Genomic DNA, 23,723 nt, shown 5'->3' with positions numbered 1-23,723 from the left:
CAGTATGACGTCCGACTTCTCCCTTATTGGACCAGTTGTTCTCTCAGGACCCGAATTGTACACAGCGAGTGTACAAATTCTCTCTCCGACTGCCATTGTGGCAAATTTACAGGGATACTTAAGGGGTGATTCACATGCAATTTGGCCTTTTCATGCGATTGCGGCGATCAATTGCATGAAAAGTGTCCAAATTGCATGTGATTGACAGCAGGTCCGATGCGATGCACGGCCCCGTGCTCACTGCAACGGAGCCTACGAGTTGCATTGGCTGCAGAAGACATCTGTCAGATGGCTTTCGGAGCTGGGCAGGCTTGGCTGGGATCACATGTGATATATCGCATGCAAAAAGACCATATGTGATCCAGCCACCCAGGAAGGTCACTGGCGGTTCTGCGTCCCATCCCCCGCCATACAAACTATACATTTACAGCTAGGGATGCCAATCCCAGGGCTCCCCACAAGCGGCTGGGCACATTTACTCACCTGGGTGGGTGCGGCTGGAAGTGGTGGGCCGGGCGATTTGGCCGGGAGTGAGTGGAGTGAGGGGGGGGGGCGGGCGGTGCAGCGTGTGGTGTGGCAGTCAGTGCAGGCAGGTGATATGGCGGGGCAGTGAGAAGGGTGCGGCCGGAGTCCTGTGCTGCATAACCTCTGACCGCGCTATACTGCGCAGAGCCACTGGGTGGAGAGCAGCCATGCAGCATGTGAGCAGGTGCTCAGACGCTGCCTGGCATTAGACTGCATTAAACTGCAAATGCAGAGATCCCACAGATCTTATTGCTGGGCTAAAGAGAGAGGAAGGGGGCAGATGCTGGGCAGATAGGGGGGGGGGGCAATAGTGGGCAAAGAGAAAGGGAGGCAGATACTTGGCAGAGACGGTATATACTAGGCAGGGAGGGTGAAACAAGTACATATATTTGTCCTGGATTGTATAATAATATATAGATTATTGTTCATTATAATCATACCTAAATAGAACCTACCTAAAAAGGTATGAAGTCATGTATTACAGATATAGGATTGACCTTTTCAGTGCCAAGGAAATTTATCAAAATAGATGTGAAAATTGCCAAGCAAACATTCATCACAATGACCTGTAATGGTTACCGCATAGAGGAAATATCTTCTTTTTTTTTTTTACACTTTTTTAAAAAAAACTTTATATAACAAATGTGAGTGACGCTGGCCTTTTTCACAGATATTTTTAACCCTCTCAAAGGGTTAATATCACTTTTACTGGACAAAATAGGTCATTTTAACCTTACTTTAAATTTAAACTACTTCAATATTTACAAAGTCCATCCCTCCTGTTATAGATACCACATATGCTTTCTGCCAATCTTGTGGTAATGATGTGGCACCATGCAGAAACAGGTTGGCAACTGGTACCACCGACCCTGCAACCATCACAGTGCCTAAAAAATAGTCTACACACCTCTGCTACCTACACCCTAACTTCATTCCTTAGCCTCATTAGCTCCTGTGACCGGCACTGTAAACAGAATGTTATTGGCCGGTTCCCCAACATGTCTCTATGGTAACACAGAGCACCATCCTTTGACTATGAGAAAGCTTGTGTACCTAGGCTGGTGCTCTTATTAAAGTGTGGACTTATCTCTGGCCTCTATAAATGACATATTGCTTTTTCAGAAGATCAGATTTGAGGGTCTCACAGAGGCAGCAAACAAATACAGATGAAGTAGCCTTTATTGAATGACCTAGCAAAGAATGAAGAGCACATTAACACACGTCTTGGCAGTCCACATACCACACCTTACTACCAGCACTTACTGTACAGGTTTATTCATCCGGCTGAGATCTCTGAGTGCCGCTGGTTATATTGATTGTGTACAGGTGCTGACCCCAGTACGAAATGTGACATTTCTGCTTCCCCACTTATATAAGAAGGGTAATGCGGTTCATTCTTACCTCTTGTTTATCACAAGACTGATCTGGAGCGAGTAACGATGCACTGCATGGGCTAAGTGGTGTGTAGTGCCGAGTGGCAGCTATCTAATGCTAAGTATTGTGAATTCACAGTGTTGTTGAAAGCAGAAGAAAAAGATAGCCTGCTGTCAAAGAAGGACGTAGAAATATCGGAGCTCACAAAACAACTGCGGACTCAAGAAAAAGAAAAGCACTGTGAGATGATCAAACAGCAAATAGAGGTATCGAATAGGCACCAGGAGCTGTTTCTGATTTGGCAATAAGGCAAACAAACAAGTAACTGTGAGCCTTAGCTGAACCATGTTGTGCTACAGCAGGGTTGTCTACCTGACCCTCTGTAGTTCCAATACAATATAGCAGTTCCCACCATGGACATAAATGGAGGCATCCCTTGATGGGGACCTGCAGGGCTTTATCTCTGACATTAGATTTAAGTAAAAAAAAAAAAAATAATAATATATATATATATATATATATATATATTTATCTGCATGTTACTTCTGCCCCCTTCTGTTGCACAGGGTTGACCCTCTCCTTCAGGGAGAAAATGCTCTGTTCTTGGACTTCCCTGGTAATGTATGATTGCCGTCACCTGTGGGGAGCAAGGTAATTGATAAGAAAGGTGTTGCCCCACAGGTGATGGCAATCATACAGTACAAAGGAATTCCAGGAACAGAGCATTTTCTCCCAGAAGGAGAGGGTCAACCCTGTGATACAGGTGGGGCAGAAGTAACATGCAGAGAGATATAGATTTATAGATATATATATATATAGTTCGAGACTCAAATCTAATGTCAGAGATAAAGCCCTACATGCCTCCATTTAAGTCCATGGTGGGAACTGCTACATTGTATTGGAACTACAAGGCAGTCCTCTATTAACCTTATGGTTCTCATCTTTGGATCCCATCAGAGGTGGTTAAGGTTAAAGGTCTATACTTACTTGGTGTTTTTGCCTAGCGTGTATGGACAACGATGATGGGAAAATTGCTGGACTGTGCAATACACACTGAGTGATTTTCATACACACTGAGTGATTTTCACCCATCCAAGCGATTTTTCTGGGGGTGGCCTGCTTTCCATAGCAGGGTGCTATGGAGAGCCGTCCATCCCATCGCTCATCTGTGGAAATACCAGCAGTTGAGCAGCGGTGGCCGGCGATGATGCAGGAGCGTGCATCAGTGCTCACTGCTCATCGCTGGCCCGTACACACTGGGCGGCTCAAAATCATCCAGTGTCTATGGGCCTTGAGACAGCAGTCATTTAAAATTGCTTGGGATAGGCATAAAAATATCCTTACACAGACCTATAGTAAGGTTGAGGGTTGAAGTTACCAAAAGGATAAACAAAAAATGGCAGAAGAAGTTATCTGCTATCAATTTATGCCAGGCAGCACTACTCTACATTCTGGGAGATTTTAAGAAGATAAGAGGAAGTGCTGCTAGTTAGCAGCCACTGATAAACATCTTAAACCCCACCCATTACCACCCACACAAGAACAATAGATACAAAAGAAAACCAAGGCAAATGTACAACTTCAACATTCTTAGGGGGCCCCCTAACCCTGAGCTGGTCTCAGGGTTAGGGGGGTATTCCATAATCCTAAATGGCTAGCCGAAATAAAGCACACTTTAGTATTCAATTGCGCCCATTCTTGGTCACTTTTCACCGATGCAGTTCACTTTCAAAACTGCATCGGCGAAGATAATGATCAAAGATGACCCCAATTTTGCCGAAAACATGTGGATCGGCGAGTCATTTTGCAGACCCACGTGTTTTTCGACCGTGCCAGATTTTTTCAACTAGTCAAAAATTCAGCTATTTAATTGAATAGGTCGAATCTAAATTTCACCTAAAAACGGTGAAAAGTGCAGTTTTTTTGTCTAGATGAAAAAACATCACTTCATTGAATCCCCTCCTACCGCTGCATTATGGTATTTTTTGTCTGTGTATACAGCAAAATCACCAAACTGTAGCAGATTGACCTTGTAGTTCTTTGGGTCTCTTTGGGAAAATTATTATTATTGATTATGCAGTGCTCTTCATACTTTACGTAACACAATACAATCACGCATGTTAGTTCCCATTGTCAATTTGCTTTCCAGTATGATAGTAGACAGCAAATGTGTATTGCTTTGTTCTTTCTTGTGTTTCCAGTTTAATGCAAAGTTGGCAAAAATCCAGAGCAGACATTCTCAATCGCACCCAGAGGCAAATCCTTTATCTCAGAATATCTACAGAATGGTATTTATCCTTCTTTTCTTTCACTGCAGAAATATATTCTACATACCGCATTTAGAATAAATTAAAACCTTCCCCTCCATCGATTGACAGGATGCGGTCAGTAGGTCGACAATAAATTGGTCGACAGTCAATGGGCCGATCAATCTTGGTTGCAGGCCTTAGTCCACACATGAAAAAGGTCGACGGACCTTAGGTCAACTTGGTCAAATAGTCAACATATAGGCCCTTATTCTGATCGGTGCGGTAATATCTGCGTGCGTTCGTGCCGCCGATGTTTTGTGTCTGCGCATGTGCAGAGGCGTCTCTGCGCATGTGCGAGCGGGGCGTACGGCCAAATCCCGCATGAAATGTGAACACTCCGAACAGGGGGTGGAGAGGGGCGTGAAGGGCTATTTGGGCTCATTACCATATGCATACGCCCCGCGTTTCATGGGCGTTCCCATGCAAACGCTGGGCGTACGTATGGTAATGCGGCCGTGACGCACGTGTAGGGGGCAGACATATGACATCGCCGGATGTCAGCTGCCCGCCCAGATCCCTGCTTTTGCACGGAAAAATGTCCGTGTGGTCTGAGGTTGCGGGAGCTGGTGGAGCACTCGGTCCTGCATTCGATGGTCTGCGACCATCGAATGATGGGGGAGGTTCCCTGAGATGGAGGAGGCGTATTCCGTGAAAAATACACGTGCGGTCCGTTCGGCCAGCTTCTTACCGCGTACGGACGGAGTTGGCGATCCGTATGGAAGGCGGGGTTTCGCACGCACAGTCCTGGCCGCATAATCGGATCCGGCCGCACCGATCAGAATAAGGGCCATAGTTTGACATGGGAAAGGTTGACATAAAAATGAGGTTACCATGAGTTGTTTTTTTTCAAAACAGGTGTTTTTCCATACTATACTATCCAAGTGGACATAGAGGGAGAATATAATAGTGTGCCAAGCGCAGCTAGGGACGGGGTACACTTATACGGTGTCCACTGTATGTTCATTACTACCCTTCAGTATACAGTAGGGCATCTGTTAAGCTTTATTATACACGCTAGTGTTAAGGGATGGGCAAAAGTTTATGCAATTCTTGTTCCACCTTCCCAACCACAGCAGGGCAGCAGCTGCTGCAGCAGCCAGAGCAAGTCTCCAACTATCCACCTACCCTACCCAACCACAGCAGGGCAGCAGCTGCTGCAGCAGCCAGAGCAAGTCTCCAACTATCCACCTACCCTACCCAACCACAGCAGGGCAGAAGCTGCTGTAGCAGCCACAGTAGGTATCCAACTATCCTCCTACCCTACCCAACCACAGCAGGGCAGCAGCTGCTGCAACAGCCAGAGCAAGTCTCGAACTATCCACCTACCCTACCCAACCACAGCAGGGCAGAAGCTGCTGTAGCAGCCACAGTAGGTTTCCAACTATCCTCCTACCCTGCCCAACCACAGCAGGGCAGCAGCTGCTGCAGCAGCCAGAGCAAGTCTCCAACTATTAACATTCCCTTCCCAACCACAGCAGGACAGATGCTGCTGCAGCAGCCAGAGCAAGTCTCCAACTATCCTCCTACCCAACCACAACAGGGCAGAAGCTGCTGCAACAGGCACAGCAAGTCTCTAACTACCCACCCCAACCACCGCAGGGCAGAAGCTGCTGTAGCAGCCAGAGCAAGTCTCCAAATATCCACCTTCCCTTCCCAACCACAACAGGGCAGAAGCTGCTGCAACAGGCACAGCAAGTCTCTAACTATCCACCCCAACCACAGCAGGGCAGGAGCTGCTGCAGCAGCCAGAGCAAGGCTCCAACTATTAACATTCCCTTCCCAACCACAGCAGGACAGAAGCTGCTGCAGCAGCCAGAGCAAGTCTCCAACTATCCACCTACCCAACCACAACCTACGTTCGAGACTTATTGTGGAACATACACAGACATCGTTTATATTTTATGTAGATTCCTACTGTAATGACGTAACATACTGTATATTCATAAATTGAGGATCTGATTGGACACTTACTGTAGGTGGGTATTCACAGAGAGTTGAAAAATCTGCACTTTTTGATGATTTTAGGCTGAATTTACATTCGATTCAATGCTGATTTTTCGACCATGGAAAAAATTGGCACGGTCGTAAAACATGTGGATTGGCAAATTACTTTGTGTGTTTCAGTCGAAACTGCGGTTGTTTTCGGCAATTTTTCACCGATGCAGATTTGACTTTTTAAAAAACAGAATCGGTGGAAAATGGCCGCATCGGGGGGGTGGGGGGGGGGGTGTGGGGGGGGGGGGTGTTTAAATTGTTAGCCATGGGGCATGTTGCAGTCTGAAGATGCATTCACTGTGGGTAATTAGGGCCTTTTGACCCTACCGTGTCTGCTCCGGGCAAGTTAACAATAGCTCCGGACAACCTATGTCTTACCATCAGAGGAAATGGGTTTACAATGTAATAGCTCTGGCATTATACTGTATGTCAAGTCTATAGTCGGGCATTAATCCCCATATCTATTTGTCCATTTTCCCCTACTTACAAAAATTACCCTATTGGGCTGTTAATCTACTGCACAGGTTCTCAAACTCGGTCCCTGGGACCCCACACAGTGCATGTTTTGCAGGTCTCCTCACAGAATCAAGTGAAATAATTAGCTCCACTTGTGGATCTTTTATAATGTGTCAGTCAGTAATGAGTGCACCTGTCGAGTGACTTGGAAAAATGTGAACTCTGTGGGGTCCTGAGGAACGAGTTTGAGAACCACTGATCTACTATATACCTGATGTGTTACTGTTCAATTTTGTTTCTGATTAATAAATGTGTGTCTTAGCTTCCTTTTTTCTAGCTGTGTATACAGCTGTGTCCTCATACATCTTGCCTCTATATGCCATGTACTGCGAGATGCCTGGTTAGGAGTGAGCTGGCAGTTTCCGGACAGCTCTGCTAATGTTGGGCGCCTTTTGTTTTTTGTTTTATGAAAATGCAGATAGGAGGCACAAGCAGCTTCCACTGATTAAAGTGACATGCAGCATGCCTATACTTAGTGGTGTGCGATGCATGCTATGCATGCGATGCGATGTTCCTGGTAAATTAACAGGAGTGCTTGTACAATGAAATATCGCATAGCATTGCATGCCAGCAATGAATGCCAGCAAATGACATGCAATGCGATTTTTAATTGTACAAGCACCCTGATGGGTGCTTACAATGTTAAATGCACCCCCATTGTCAACGCCACCCCCATTATCAACGCCAACCTAAAGCGTGGCGAGGGGCGGCGGTACGCGTCCTCCGACCTTCTGATACCCCCACTAACCACGTCGGTGTGGAGTTGATTCTAGATAGTGTGGCAAGCGCAGCGAGCCAACGAGCCCAAAGCGTGGCGAGAGCAGCGAGCCCCGCGAGGGGACGCAGAATACATGTAAAGTAATCCGTGTCCGCTCGCCACTATTCGGGCTCGCCACACTTTATAAAGTCAACTCCACGCCGACGTGGATAGTGCGGGTATGAAAAGGTCGGAGGAAGCGTACCGCTGCGCTCGCCACGCTTTGGGTTGCCGTTGATAGTGGGGGTGGCATTGACAATGGGGGTGCATTTAACATTGTAAGCACCCATCAGGGTGCTTGTACAATTAAAAATCGGTACTTGTGAGTTATCCGGGCGTCCGATTTTTTGATTGTATGCCTTAAGTTAAGGCATACAATCAGATGCGATGCGATGCGATATCGCATCGCATCGCATGCGACCATCGGATGCGATGACCCGATTTTTCCATAGGAATCAATGTTAAAATGATTCCTATGGAAAAAGGGTTCCTTTTCATACCCCTACTATCCAAGTGGGCATGGAGTTGGATATAAACCTGTGGCGAGCGTAGCGAGCCACCGAGCCCGAAACGTGGCGAGCGAAGCGAGCCCCGCGAGGGGACGGTATTCTGTGTCCCCTCGCGGGGCTCGCTACGCTCGCCACGCTTCGGGCTCGGTGGCTCGCTACGCTCGCCACAGGTTTATATCCAACTCCATGCCCACTTGGATAGTAGGGGTATGAAAAGGACCCTTTTTCCCATTGAATTCCATGTTAAAATGGACTCAGTCCATTTTAACATTGATTCCTATGGAAAAATCGGGTCATCGCATCGCATCGCATCCGATGGTCGCATGCGATGCGATGCGATGTCCCGATCCGACCCGATTTAAAAATCGGACGCCCGGATAACTCACAAGTACCTAAAAATCTAATCGCATCGCATGCCACTATATTGCATGCGATGGGATGCGATTGTATAAGATGTACTACGATCAAAATCAGGGGCACCGTGCTAGGAAACAAGTAACCAATTTTGTGTGGATGTGTCAACCCATGTCGAAATTCCCAGGTCTCCAACCCTGCTTTTTAAAATGGAAATTATCGGGTAGAACTGCTTCGCCCGGGAATTTGCGTTAGCAGTGAGAATGGGGGTCCATCGCTGCAGCAAAAGCCAGGTATTCCACATGAGCAATGTGAACACGGCATACCTCATTCTGACTAGAAATTGCTGGTGCACAGTGCATTGTGCACTGAACCAGGCCCAATGTAATCAGGATTCTATGGCTGGCTGACCAGCACTATAGCAGCTGTGTACTGTCTGTCTCTTTATTCCTGACCTAAAGTGCTCACTTCAGGAGTGTATTATGTTGCCTCTCCGCTCCATGATGACAGGGATACTCCTCCACGTATTGCAGGAGGGCTGTCATTTCTTAAGATGATAACATTTTCAAGGCAGCCAGTGCCATCTTATCAGCATTGTAGGCCCCGCCCTGTATGGGAATAAATACAAATAATAACTAACCCTTCCTTCTGTCCCGTGCTGTCTGTCTGCATGTTTCCATACAGGGAATGAATAGCAGAACTCTGATTGGTGGATAGCACCAGCCATCTACCAAGCAGCATTCACTGATTGGCTGTAGGCTGGGAGGCAGGTAGAGAATGCTGCCTGGCCTCCATTTTGATTCTCTACCTGCCTCCCAAGAAGCTCCTGAGGCACAAGATAATTTGGCCCCTAATAACACATTATTATACCACAATGTGCCCCCCCTCCACACACACACACACACACACACACACACACACACACACACACACACACACACACACACACACACACACACACACACACACACACACACACACACACACACACACACCATCATTGTGTATTGTTTGGTCTCTGGTGGGCTCCTGCTTCTTTTACATTCATTGACATGATGCTTCCTCCCCTCTCCAGTACTGGACTGAAGTGCACAGGGAGGGGGGGTGGGGTGGTGACATCAGATGGCATACCTCCCAACTGTCCCGCTTACTGCGGGAACGTCCTGATATTCGGGGACGTTCCCGCGTCCCGCCCGGGGCCGCCATTGTCCCGCGGAGGGGGGGACAGTTGGGAGTCCCCCAGCCTGCCAAGAATAGATGCTGTGCGCATAGCCTGTATTCAGCGCTGACGAGCGGCGGAAAACGGGGGCGCGGCCGGAGGTCGCGTCATCCCGTGAGGCCATACCCCCTTTTCGCGAGGTCGCGCCCCCTTTTCGGGAGCGCGCAAGGTCGCGCCCCCTTTTGGGGAGTGCGTGCGGCTTTGCCACGCGAGAGTCCCGACCTCCCAACTGCAGTTGGGAGGAATGAGATGGCATGCCATGCCGGTATGGCACCACTAAAAACAAGCTTTATGTCATAGGGAACCCTGTTCCCCCTTTCCCTTGACAACACTACTGCATGGTATAACCGAGATTTTTTACATAAGCTGTGAATCTGAAAATGTTCTTGGAAGATATTATAAAATGTGGTTTGCTGTTCATATATATATATATAAATATAGCTGTACTTACCTCTGTGCAGGAATCAGATCAACTGTTTTGCCAGTAGATTAATAGGTACGGTACTTGTGTAGTTTCACAGCGCCAGCATGACGCCGTGCTACTTCCGGGTTCTACGCTCGCCACAAACTATGTTAAAAAAAGTAACTTAACTCCATGCCAACATGAATAGTTCATACCCCCACTATCCATGTTGGCATGGAGTTGATTTTAAATAGCGTGGCGAGCATAGCGAGCCACCGAGCCCGCAGCGTGGGCGAGCGAAGCGAGCCCCGCAAGGGGACTCAGACGCACGGCGCCATACTGGCGCCGTGAAACTACACAAGTACCATGGGTACTTGTTTCCTAGCACGGCGCCCAGATTTTCTACGTACGGCACCGTAAGGAAATCGCATCGCATGGCATCGCATGTCCCGCAAAATCGCATGCGATTGCATGCGATTTTATAGGGTGTGCGATGCCATGACATGAGGTATACAATAATATGATTGTATGTCCCAAAAATAGGTTTAACGCACCCCCCCCCCCCACTATCCACGCCACCCCGAAGCGTGGCGAGCGTAGCGTGCTCCGATTTTTTATCGCATCCTATCTTTTTAATGGGCTAAGTCAGTAAATACATTAACCCCTTCACGACATTTGACGTATATATACGTCATGGTCGGGAAGTACTTCCCGACCGTTGACGTATATATACGTCATGACTTCTAACTGTCACTGCGTCTAGAGACGCAGTGACAGTTAGGTGATGTCTGCTGTCCCTGACAGCAGACATCCCCCCTCGTCGCCCAGGGGGGGCAGGGGTGCCCCCCCCGGTCGGCGATCGCTGTGATTGGCTGTTCAAATCTGAACAGTCAATCACAGCGTTTCCTGTGTTACCGGCGGCTAAGCCGCTCGGTAACACAGAAAACGGTGGTGATCGGTGCAGCACCGATCACCACCGAGCGGCAGCACCCCCCTCCCACCCGCCGGGCACTCACCCGGCAGCAGCAGCAGCTCCAGCGGCTCAACCGCTACGTCCGGAGCGCACGCTGCGCTCCCCTCCTCCCCCCTCCCCCCCGCAGCAGCAGCAGCAGCAGCAGCAGCATCATGCTGCTGCTGGAAAAGTTAAAAATAAATTAAAATTAAAAAATGTGCAAATGTGTGTGTATATATATATATATATATACACACACATATATATATTATAAGGGCACGGTAGTGCCCTTATATTAAGGCTGAATCCAACGAACGGATTTTTCCCATAGGGAACTTTTCGGATGGGGGCATGGTGTTTGAGGGACTGCACCTCAAAAGTGACTGGGCGTACTGAGCTGAAATTTGGCAGGTACGCGTAGAATCGTCAACCGGTGCTGCATGCCAAATTTCAGGGCGAAATATTAAAAAATGAGCAATTGGGAGCGATCTAAACTTCCAACTGCCAGTTTTTTTCTGAGACTTCAGAAATGACACTTTGTCACCCATGTTAGTCTATGAGGGTTTTTTTGGGAAGGCATAACTCGGGGTAGAGGAACAATTGAGACTTGGGGTTTGTTTTATTAGGTAGATATTGTCCCAGTGGAGTGCCTTTTGGGGTTGAGGATTTTCAGATAGGTACAGTTTTTTTATAATTTAGTGAAACATGCCCCATTATAGAGATAGGAGCTCCAACTTGTTGCGCATGCGCAGTACATAGCCGCCAGCAGGGGGAGTACACAGACAGGCAATCAATGTTGTGCGCTCGAGACAGGAGCGGGAAACTTTACGCACCCAATTGGAGTTTATATAACGGGCGCAGAGGAGGTCGTGCAGACTGCAGCAGACAGAGGAAGGTCGGCTGAGGAGAGGAGAAGTGTGCACAGAAGTCTGTGTAAGTGCCCTTCTCCTCTGCTTATTTTGTCTTTATTGAAAGCAGTCCCATGCTTTCCCCACCAAGGCACCGTTCTAGTATCGCGCTCCCTCCGCAGCAGTCTCTTTCTGCTCCAAGAGGTGCTGCTGCAGTCCCCCCCCCCCCCTTGGGCTTGGGGGTCCCCAAAAGCAATCCCCTGCAGTGGTTCCCAAACTGTGCGTCGCGGCTAACAGGGGTGCCGCGGCGCTGTCACGGGGGTGCCGCCATGTATTTTTTAGAATTTAGTGCAGGGAACCTGGGAGCGGGTGCAGAGACTTGACCAGTGGCGTAACTACCGAGGGTGCAGGGGGTGCAGCTGCTATGGGGCCCGGACTGTCCCAGGGGCCCGCTGCATCCCCTGCACCCTGTCACACCAGACCAGTCACCAGCGAGTGTGCACTATGCAGACATTGCAGAGCAGAGCGCAGGAGCGTGCTGGGGAGGTGTCCGTCATGGAGGGACAAGCCCGCCCTCCTGCTGCAGTGTTATTGGAGGAGGAGGACTTTGCGGCGAAGTACCAGTGGCCCCGCCAACAGGACCGGAGGGAGCCAGCTCTCAGAAGATGGATGGGGCGGGGGAGCCGGAGGAGAGGAAGGTGGAAGTGGCAGTGCCGGTAATTTTAAATGCTGGGGCAGCAGCGCGGACGGGACCCCAGCGCTCAGCGTTAGAAGCGCCGTTCACTGACATGCTGTTAGTGGATGGGACCTCTAATGCTGAGCGCTGGGGTCCCGTCCATGCTGCTGCAGCAGTGATATTGTAAAAAACACTTTTCTCCCCATCGTCCCAGTGTGTGTGTGCCCCTCACTGTCCCCGTGTGTGTGCCCCTCACTGTCCCCGTGTGTGTGCCCCTCACTGTCCCCGTGTGTGTGCCCCTCACTGTCCCCGTGTGTGTGCCCCTCACTGTCCCCGTGTGTGTGTGCCCCTCACTGTCCCCGTGTGTGTGTGCCCCTCACTGTCCCCGTGTGTGTGTGCCCCTCACTGTCCCCGTGTGTGTGTGCCCCTCACTGTCCCCGTGTGTGTGTGCCCCTCACTGTCCCGTGTGTGTGTGCCCCTCACTGTCCCGTGTGTGTGCCCCCCACTGTCCCGTGTGTGTGCCCCCCACTGTCCGTGTGTGTGTGTGCCCCTCACTGTCCACATGTGTGTGCCCCTCACTGTCCACATGTGTGTGTGTTCCCCTCACTGTCCTCGTGTGTGTGTGTGTTCCCCTCACTGTCCTCGTGTGTGTGCCCCTCACTGTGCCAGTGTGTGTGTGTGCCCCTCACTGTCCCCGTGTGTGTGTGTGCCCCTCACTGTCCCCGTGTGTGTGTGTGCCCCTCACTGTCCCCGTGTGTGTGTGTGCCCCTCACAGTCCCAGTGTGTGTGTGCCCCTCACTGTCCCTGTGTGTGCCCCTCACTGTCCCTGTGTGTGCCCCTCACTGTCCCTGTGTGTGTGTGTGCCCCTCACTGTCCCTGTGTGTGTGTGTGCCCCTCACTGTCCCTGTGTGTGTGTGCCCCTCACTGTCCCTGTGTGTGTGTGCCCCTCACTGTCCCTGTGTATGTGTGCCCCTCACTGTCCCTGTGTGTATGCCCCTCACTGTCCCTGTGTGTGCGTGCCCCTCACTGTCCCCGTGCGTGCCCCTCACTGTCCCCGTGTGTGCCCCTCACTGTCCCCGTGTGTGTGTGCGCCCCTCACTGTCCCCGTGTGTGTGTGCCCCTCACTGTCCCCGTGTGTGTGTGCCCCTCACTGTCCCCGTGTGTGTGTGCCCCTCACTGTCCCCCCAGAGCCCCTCGTGTGTACGCTGTGCCCTTTAATATTATTATTATTATGTTTCCAGCCCAGACGCTGACCACACCATGGTACCGCCGGGACTGAGGCGCTTCCACAGCCTGTGGACCAGATTCAGGCGCCTCCTTGAGTTGCCTCCGCCACCGGGAATCCAGAAAGAAGCCATCCTGGTCATCAGAGGAGCAGCTGCACCCAGGTAAATCCATCCCCCCACTGTCCCTGTGTGTACCCTGTCCCCCACCCCACTGTCCCTGTATGTAGCCAGTGCCCCCGTGTGTACGCTGTCCCCCCTCCAGTGCCCCTGTGTGTACGCTGTCCCGCCCCCGTGTACGCTGTTCGCCCCCAGTGCCCCCGTGTGTACACTGTTCACCCCCCAGTGCCCCCGTGTGTACGCTGTTCGTGCCCCCGTGTGTACGCTGTTCGCCACCAGTGCCCCCGTGTGTACGCTGTTCGCCCCGCAGTGTCCCAGTGTGTACGCTGTTCGCCCCCTAGTGCCCCCGTGTGTACGCTGTTCGCCCCCTAGTGCCCCCGTGTGTGCGCTGTTCGCCCCCCAGTGCCCCCGTGTGTACACGGTTCGCCCCCCAGTGCCCCATGTGTATGTTTTGGTCCCCCCCCAGTGCCCCAATGTGTACGCTGTCATCCCCCCACAGTGCCCCCGTGTGTACGCCCTACCCCCCGTGTGTACACTGTACCCTCCAGTGCCCCCCGTGTGTACGCTGTACCCTCCAGTGCCCCCCCCGTGTGTACGCTGTACCCCCCAGTGCCCCCCCCGTGTGTACGCTGTACCCCCCAGTGCCCCCCCGTGTGCATGCTGTACCCCAGTGCCCCCCCCCGTGTGCACGCTGTGCCCCCCCCGTGTGTACGCTGTACCCCCCAGTGCCCCCCCCCGTGTGTACGCTGTACCCCCCAGTGCCCCCCCGTGTGTACGCTGTACCCCCCAGTGCCCCCCCGTGTGTACGCTGTACTCCCCAGTGCCCCCCGTGTGTATGCTGTGCCCCCCAGTGCCCCCGTGTGTACGCTGTGCCCCCCAGTGCCCCCCGTGTGTACGCTGTGCCCCCCGTGTGTATGCTGTCCCCCCAGTGCCCCCCGTGTGTATGCTGTCCCCCCAGTGCCCCCGTGTGTATGCTGCCCCCCGTGTGTATGCTGCCCCCCCAGTGCCCCCCGTGTGTATGCTGCCCCCCCAGTGCCCCGTGTGTATGCTGCCCCCCCAGTGCCCCCGTGTGTATGCTGCCCCCCCAGTGCCCCCGTGTGTATGCTGCCCTCCCCAGTGCCCCCGTGTGTATGCTGCCCTCCCCAGTGCCCCCGTGTGTACGCTGTTCGGCCCCCAGTGCCCCCATGTGTACGCTGTCCCCCCAGTGCCCCCCATGTGTACACTGCCCCCCCGTGCCCCCTGTGTGTATGCTGTTGCCCCTGTGTGTGTATACGCTGTCCCTCCCCCAGTGCCCCCATGTGTATGCTGTCCCTCCCCCAGTGCCCCCCGTGTGTACGCTGTCCCTCCCCCCAGTGGCCCCGGTGTGTACACAGTCCCCCCCTGTGTGTACACTGCCCCCCCAGTGCCCACCATGTGTATGCTATCCCCCTCCCAGTACCCCCCATGTGTACACTGCCCCCCCGTGCCCCCTGTGTGTATGCTGTTGCCCCTGTGTGTGTATGCTGTCCCCCCCAGTGCCCCCGTGTGTATACGCTGTCCCTCCTCCATTGCCCCCATGTGTACGCTGTACCTCCCCCAGTTCCCCCCGTGTGTACGCAGTGCCCCCGTGTGTACGCAGTCCCCCCAGTGCCCCCTGTGTGTACGCTGTGCCCCCCATGTGTACGCTGTCCCCATCCCAGTGCCCCCCGTGTGTATGCTGTCCCTCCCCCAGTTCCCCCCGTGTGTACGCAGTGCCCCCGTGTGTACGCTGTCCCCCCAGTGCCCCCCATGTGTACACTGCCCCCACGTGCCCCCTGTGTGTATGCTGTTGCCCCCGTGTGTGTATACGCTGTCCCTCCCCCAGTGCCCCGTGTGTATACACTGTCCCTCCCCCAGTGCCCCCATGTGTACGCTGTCCCTCCCCCAGTGCCCCCCGTGTGTACGCTGTCCCTCCCCCAGTGCCCCCCATGTGTACGCAGTCCCCCCCCAGTGCCCCCCATGTGTATGCTATCCCCCTCCCAGTGCCCCCCATGTGTACACTGCCCCCCGTGCCCCCTGTGTGTATGCTGTTGCCCCTGTGTGTGTATGCTGTCCCCCCCAGTGCCCCGTGTGTATACGCTGTCCCTCCTCCATTGCCCCCATGTGTACGCTGTCCCTCCCCCAGTTCCCCCGTGTGTACACAGTGCCCCCCGTGTGTACGCAGTCCCCCCAGTGCCCCCTGTGTGTACGCTGCGCCCCCCCATGTGTACGCAGCGCCCCCCCCCCCCAGAGCCCCCCATGTGTACGCTGTCCCCATCCCAGTGCCGCCCGTGTGTATGCTGTCCACCTCCCAGTGTCCCCCGTGTGTACGCTGTCCCCCTCCCGGTGCTCCCCCGTGTGTGCGCTGTACCCCCCAGTGCCCCCATGTGTGTGCTGTACCCCTGCAGTGCCCCCATGTGTACACGCTGACCCCCCTCAGTGCCCCCGTGTGTACGCTGACCCCCCTCAGTGCCCCCCGTGTGTACGCTGGCCCCCCGTGTGTATGCTGACCCCCCTCAGTGCCCCCCGTGTGTATGCTGACCCCCCTCAGTGCCCCCCGTGTGTATGCTGACCCCCCTCAGTGCCCCCCGTGTGTACGCTGACCCCCCTCAGTGCCCCCCGTGTGTATGCTTTTCACCCTCAGTGCCCCCTGTGTGTACGCTGTCCACCCTCAGTGCCCCCCGTGTGTACGCTGTGCCTCGTTGCCTCCCATGTGTACGTTGTGCCTCCTTAGTGCACCCCCCCCGTGTGTACGCTGTCCCCCATCAGTGACCCCCGTGTGTACACTGTCCCCCCTCAGTGACCCCCGTGTGTACACTATCCCCCCTCAGTGACCCCCGTGTGTACGCTGTCTCCCCTCAGTGCCGCCCCCCGTGTGTACGCTGTCTCCCCTCAGTGCCCCCCCCGTGTGTACGCTGTCTACCCTCAGTGCCCCCGTGTGTACGCTGTCCCCTCTCAGTGCCCCCGTGTGTACGCTGTGCCCCTCCTGTGTGTACGCAGTGCCTCATTGCCTCCCGTGTGTGCGCTGTCCACCCTCATTGCCCCCCGTGTGTACACTGTCCACCGTGTGTACTCTGTCCACCCTCATTGCCCCCTGTGTGTACGCTGTGCCTCATTGCCTCCCATGTGTACGTTGTGCCTCCTTAGTGCACCCCCCGTGTGTACGCTGTCCCCCCTCAGTGACCCCCGTATGTACGCTGTCCCCCTCAATGCCCCCCCGTGTGTATGCTGTCTCCCCTCAGTGCCCCCCCGTGTGTACGCTGTCTCCCCTCAGTGCCCCCCGTGTGTACGCTGTCCCCTCTCAGTGCCCCCGTGTGTACGCTGTGCCCCTCCTGTGTGTACTCAGTGCCTCATTGCCTCCCGTGTGTACGCTGTCCACCCTCATTGCCCCCCGTGTGTACACTGTCCACCCTCATTGCCCCCCGTGTGTACGCTGTCCCCCCTCAGTGCCCACCGTGTGTACTCTGTCCACCCTCATTGCCCCCCGTGTGTACGCTGTGCTCCCCCCATTTGTACGCAGTTCCTCATTGCCTCCCGTGAATGCAGTGCCCCCTTAGTGCGTCCCCCCATGTGTACGCTGTCCCCCCTCAGTGCCTCCCCGTGTGTACGCTATCGCCCCGCTGTGCCCCCCGTGTGTACGCTGTGCCCCCCGTGAGTACGCTGTGCCCCCCCCGTGAGTACGCTGTGCCCCCTGTGTGTACGCTGTGTCCCCCCGTGTGTACGCTGTGTCCCCCCGTGTGTACGCTGTGTCCCCCCGTGTGTACGCTGTGTCCCCCCGTGTGTACGCTGTGTCCCCCCGTGTGTACGCTGTGTCCCCCCGTGTGTACGCTGTGTCCCCCCGTGTGTACGCTGTGTCCCCCCGTGTGTACGCTGTGTCCCCCCGTGTGTACGCTGTGCCCCCCCGTGTGTACGCTGTGCCCCCCCGTGTGTACGCTGTGCCCCCCCGTGTGTACGCTGTGCCCCCCCGTGTGTACGCTGTGCCCCCCCGTGTGTACGCTGTGCCCCCCCGTGTGTACGCTGTACCCCCCAGTGCCCCCCCGTGTGTACGCTGTACCCCCCAGTGCCCCCCCGTGTGTATGCTGTGCCCCCCAGTGCCCCCGTGTGTACGCTGTGCCCCCCAGTGCCCCCCGTGTGTACGCTGTGCCCCCCGTGTGTATGCTGTCCCCCCAGTGCCCCCCGTGTGTATGCTGTCCCCCCAGTGCCCCCCGTGTGTATGCTGCCCCCCCAGTGCCCCGTGTGTATGCTGCCCCCCCAGTGCCCCCGTGTGTATGCTGCCCCCCCAGTGCCCCCGTGTGTATGCTGCCCTCCCCAGTGCCCCCGTGTGTATGCTGCCCTCCCCAGTGCCCCCGTGTGTACGCTGTTCGGCCCCCAGTGCCCCCATGTGTACGCTGTCCCCCCAGTGCCCCCCATGTGTACACTGCCCCCCCGTGCCCCCTGTGTGTATGCTGTTGCCCCTGTGTGTGTATACGCTGTCCCTCCCCCAGTGCCCCCATGTGTATGCTGTCCCTCCCCCAGTGCCCCCCGTGTGTACGCTGTCCCTCCCCCCAGTGGCCCCGGTGTGTACACAGTCCCCCCCTGTGTGTACACTGCCCCCCCAGTGCCCACCATGTGTATGCTATCCCCCTCCCAGTACCCCCCATGTGTACACTGCCCCCCCGTGCCCCCTGTGTGTATGCTGTTGCCCCTGTGTGTGTATGCTGTCCCCCCCAGTGCCCCCGTGTGTATACGCTGTCCCTCCTCCATTGCCCCCATGTGTACGCTGTACCTCCCCCAGTTCCCCCCGTGTGTACGCAGTGCCCCCGTGTGTACGCAGTCCCCCCAGTGCCCCCTGTGTGTACGCTGTGCCCCCCATGTGTACGCTGTCCCCATCCCAGTGCCCCCCGTGTGTATGCTGTCCCTCCCCCAGTTCCCCCCGTGTGTACGCAGTGCCCCCGTGTGTACGCTGTCCCCCCAGTGCCCCCCATGTGTACACTGCCCCCACGTGCCCCCTGTGTGTATGCTGTTGCCCCCGTGTGTGTATACGCTGTCCCTCCCCCAGTGCCCCGTGTGTATACACTGTCCCTCCCCCAGTGCCCCCATGTGTACGCTGTCCCTCCCCCAGTGCCCCCCGTGTGTACGCTGTCCCTCCCCCAGTGCCCCCCATGTGTACGCAGTCCCCCCCAGTGCCCCCCATGTGTATGCTATCCCCCTCCCAGTGCCCCCCATGTGTACACTGCCCCCCGTGCCCCCTGTGTGTATGCTGTTGCCCCTGTGTGTGTATGCTGTCCCCCCCAGTGCCCCGTGTGTATACGCTGTCCCTCCTCCATTGCCCCCATGTGTACGCTGTCCCTCCCCCAGTTCCCCCGTGTGTACACAGTGCCCCCCGTGTGTACGCAGTCCCCCCAGTGCCCCCTGTGTGTACGCTGCGCCCCCCATGTGTACGCAGCGCCCCCCCCCCCAGAGCCCCCCATGTGTACGCTGTCCCCATCCCAGTGCCGCCCGTGTGTATGCTGTCCACCTCCCAGTGTCCCCCGTGTGTACGCTGTCCCCCTCCCGGTGCTCCCCCGTGTGTGCGCTGTACCCCCCAGTGCCCCCATGTGTGTGCTGTACCCCTGCAGTGCCCCCATGTGTACACGCTGACCCCCCTCAGTGCCCCCGTGTGTACGCTGACCCCCCTCAGTGCCCCCCGTGTGTACGCTGGCCCCCCGTGTGTATGCTGACCCCCCTCAGTGCCCCCCGTGTGTATGCTGACCCCCCTCAGTGCCCCCCGTGTGTACGCTGACCCCCCTCAGTGCCCCCCGTGTGTATGCTTTTCACCCTCAGTGCCCCCTGTGTGTACGCTGTCCACCCTCAGTGCCCCCCGTGTGTACGCTGTGCCTCGTTGCCTCCCATGTGTACGTTGTGCCTCCTTAGTGCACCCCCCCCGTGTGTACGCTGTCCCCCATCAGTGACCCCCGTGTGTACACTGTCCCCCCTCAGTGACCCCCGTGTGTACACTATCCCCCCTCAGTGACCCCCGTGTGTACGCTGTCTCCCCTCAGTGCCGCCCCCCGTGTGTACGCTGTCTCCCCTCAGTGCCCCCCCCGTGTGTACGCTGTCTACCCTCAGTGCCCCCGTGTGTACGCTGTCCCCTCTCAGTGCCCCCGTGTGTACGCTGTGCCCCTCCTGTGTGTACGCAGTGCCTCATTGCCTCCCGTGTGTGCGCTGTCCACCCTCATTGCCCCCCGTGTGTACACTGTCCACCGTGTGTACTCTGTCCACCCTCATTGCCCCCTGTGTGTACGCTGTGCCTCATTGCCTCCCATGTGTACGTTGTGCCTCCTTAGTGCACCCCCCGTGTGTACGCTGTCCCCCCTCAGTGACCCCCGTATGTACGCTGTCCCCCTCAATGCCCCCCCGTGTGTATGCTGTCTCCCCTCAGTGCCCCCCCGTGTGTACGCTGTCTCCCCTCAGTGCCCCCCGTGTGTACGCTGTCCCCTCTCAGTGCCCCCGTGTGTACGCTGTGCCCCTCCTGTGTGTACTCAGTGCCTCATTGCCTCCCGTGTGTACGCTGTCCACCCTCATTGCCCCCCGTGTGTACACTGTCCACCCTCATTGCCCCCCGTGTGTACGCTGTCCCCCCTCAGTGCCCACCGTGTGTACTCTGTCCACCCTCATTGCCCCCCGTGTGTACGCTGTGCTCCCCCCATTTGTACGCAGTTCCTCATTGCCTCCCGTGAATGCAGTGCCCCCTTAGTGCGTCCCCCCATGTGTACGCTGTCCCCCCTCAGTGCCTCCCCGTGTGTACGCTATCGCCCCGCTGTGCCCCCCGTGTGTACGCTGTGCCCCCCGTGTGTACGCTGTGCCCCCCCCGTGAGTACGCTGTGCCCCCCGTGTGTACGCTGTGCCCCCCCGTGTGTACGCTGTGTCCCCCCGTGTGTACGCTGTGTCCCCCCGTGTGTACGCTGTGTCCCCCCGTGTGTACGCTGTGTCCCCCCGTGTGTACGCTGTGTCCCCCCGTGTGTACGCTGTGTCCCCCCGTGTGTACGCTGTGTCCCCCGGTGTGTACGCTGTGCCCCCCGTGTGTACGCTGTGCCCCCCCCGTGTGTACGCTGTGCCCCCCCGTGTGTACGCTGTGCCCCCCCCGTGTGTACGCTGTGCCCCCCCCCGTGTGTACGCTGTGCCCCCCCGTGTGTACGCTGTGCCCCCCCGTGTGTACGCTGTGCCCCCCCGTGTGTACGCTGTGCCCCCCCGTGTGTACGCTGTGCCCCCCCGTGTGTACGCTGTGCCCCCCGTGTGTACGCTGTGCCCCCCGTGTGTACGCTGTGCCCCCCGTGTGTACGCTGTGCCCCCCGTGTGTACGCTTTGCCCCCCGTGTGTACGCTGTGCCCCCCGTGTGTACGCTGTGCCCCCCCGTGTACGCTGTGCCCCCCGTGTACGCTGTGCCCCCCGTGTACGCTGTGCCCCCCGTGTACGCTGTGCCCCCCCCGTGTACGCTGTGCCCCCCCGTGTACGCTGTGCCCCCCCGTGTACGCTGTGCCCCCCCCGTGTACGCTGTGCCCCCCCCCGTGTACGCTGTGCCCCCCCCGTGTACGCTGTGCCCCCCCGGTGTGTTCGCTGTGCCCCCCCCCGGTGTGTTCGCTGTGCCCCCCCCCGTGTGTTCGCTGTGCCCCCCCCCTGTGTGTTCGCTGTGCCCCCCCCCTGTGTGTTCGCTGTGCCCCCCCCCGTGTGTTCGCTGTGCGCCCCCCCCCCCCGTGTGTTCGCTGTGCGCCCCCCCGTGTGTTCGCTGTGCCGCCCCCCCCCCCCCGTGTGTTCGCTGTGCCGCCCCCCCATGTGTTCGCTGTGCCGCCCCCCCGTGTGTTCGCTGTGCCCCCCCGTGTGTTCGCTGTGCCCCCCCGTGTACGCTGTGCCCCCCCGTGTACGCTGTGCCCCCCCCGTGTACGCTGTGCCCCCCCCGTGTGTTCGCTGTGCCCCCCCCCGTGTGTTCGCTGTGCCCCCCCCCCGTGTGTTCGCTGTGCCCCCCCGTGTGTTCGCTGTGCCGCCCCCCCCGTGTGTTCGCTGTGCCCCCCCGTGTGTTCGCTGTGCCCCCCCGTGTGTTCGCTGTGCCCCCCCGTGTGTTCGCTGTGCCCACCCGTGTGTTCGCTGTGCCCCCCCGTGTGTTCGCTGTGCCCCCCCGTGTGTTCGCTGTGCCCCCCGTGTGTTCGCTGTGCCCCCCCGTGTGTTCGCTGTGCCCCCCCGTGTGTTCGCTGTGCCCCCCCGTGTGTTCGCTGTGCCCCCCCGTGTGTACGCTGTGCCCCCTGTGTGTACGCTGTGCCCCCCCCCCGTGTGTACGCTGTGCCCCCCCGTGTGTACGCTGTGCCCCCCCGTGTGTACGCTGTGCCCCCCCCCCGTGTGTACGCTGTGCCCCCCCGTGTGTACGCTGTGCCCCCCCGTGTGTACGCTGTGCCCCCCCGTGTGTACGCTGTGCCCCCCCGTGTGTACGCTGTGCCCCCCTGTGTACGCTGTGCCCCCCCGTGTGTACGCTGTGCCCCCCGTGTGTACGCTGTGCCCCCCGTGTGTACGCTGTGCCCCCCGTGTGTACGCTGTGCCCCCGTGAGTACGCTGTGCCCCCCGTGAGTACGCTGTGCCCCCCCCGTGTACGCTGTGCCCCCCCCGTGTACGCTGTGCCCCCCCGTGTGTTCGCTGTGCCCCCCCCGTGTGTTCGCTGTGCCCCCCCCGTGTGTTCGCTGTGCCCCCCCCTGTGTGTTCGCTGTGCCCCCCCCTGTGTGTTCGCTGTGCCCCCCCCCGTGTGTTCGCTGTGTCGCCCCCCCCCCGTGTGTTCGCTGTGCCCCCCCGTGTGTTCGCTGTGCCCCCCCGTGTGTTCGCTGTGCCCCCCCGTGTGTTCGCTGTGCCCCCCCGTGTGTACGCTGTGCCCCCCCGTGTGTACGCTGTGCCCCCCCCCGTGTGTACGCTGTGCCCCCCCCCCGTGTGTACGCTGTGCCCCCCCCCGTGTGTAAGCTGTGCCCCCCCTTTCGTGTGTAAGCTGTGCCCCCCCTTTCGTGTGTAAGCTGTGCCCCCCCTTTCGTGTGTACGCTGTGCCCCCCGTGTGTACGCATTGTTATTGTAATAATTATTATTATTATTATATTTCCTGCTCAGACTCTGTCCTCCCCATGCTGCCGCCGGGACTCGGTTCAGCCGCTTCCACAGCCTGCAGCCCTAACAGTCTGGTGAAGCCCCAGCGTTGAGTTGCCTCTGCCACCCAGAAGACAGAAAGCAGCCACCGGGCCATCAGAGGAGCAGCTGCACCCAGGTAAATCCATCCCCCCACTGTCCCTGTGTGTACCCTGTCCCCCATCCACACTATCCCTATGTACACCATGTCCCCCACACCACTATCCCTGTGCATACCCTTTCCCCCGTCACTGTCCCTGTATGTACCCTGCCCCCCCAGTGCCCGCCATGTGTACGATGTCCCCCCCAGTGCCCGCCGTTTGTATGCTGCCCCCCGTGTGTACTGTCCCCCCTGTGCTGCAGCTGCACCCAGGTAAATCCGTCCCCCCTCTGTCCCTGTGTGTACCCTGTCCCCCACCCCACTATCCCTGTGTGTACGCTGCCCCCCCGCGCATGTACGCTGTCCCCTTCCCAGTGCCCCCGCGTGTACGCTGTCCCCTTCCCAGTGCCCCCTGCGTGTACGCTGTCCCCTTCCCAGTGCCCCCTGCGTGTACGCTGTCCCCTTCCCAGTGCCCCCTGCGTGTACGCTGTCCCCTTCCCAGTGCCCCCTGCGTGTACGCTGTCCCCTTCCCAGTGCCCCCTGCGTGTACGCTGTCCCCTTCCCAGTGCCCCCTGCGTGTACGCTGTCCCCTTCCCAGTGCCCCCTGCGTGTACGCTGTCCCCTTCCCAGTGCCCCCTGCGTGTACGCTGTCCCCTTCCCAGTGCCCCCTGCGTGTACGCTGTCCCCTTCCCAGTGCCCCCTGCGTGTACGCTGTCCCCTTCCCAGTGCCCCCTG

General features: G+C 57.1%; 1 protein-coding gene across 1 annotated transcript in view; it reads left to right on the top strand.

Moving 5' to 3' along the window:
* CCDC152 (coiled-coil domain containing 152) overlaps positions 1–23,723 on the top strand; it is a 62,193-nt gene that overhangs the window by 21,222 nt on the left and 17,248 nt on the right. Inside the window, exons 7-8 of the mRNA XM_083154172.1 lie at positions 2,038–2,165; positions 4,101–4,187. Of these exons, the coding sequence (XP_083010298.1) occupies positions 2,038–2,165; positions 4,101–4,187 (215 nt within the window). The remainder of the gene's footprint in view (positions 1–2,037; positions 2,166–4,100; positions 4,188–23,723) is intronic.

Source organism: Crinia signifera, chromosome 1 (assembly GCF_055691185.1).
Source record: "Crinia signifera chromosome 1, ASM5569118v1, whole genome shotgun sequence".
NCBI lineage: Eukaryota > Metazoa > Chordata > Amphibia > Anura > Myobatrachidae > Crinia > Crinia signifera.
The sequence above is the reverse complement of the archived record's forward strand: the minus strand, read 5'-3'. Positions and strand labels throughout refer to the sequence as shown.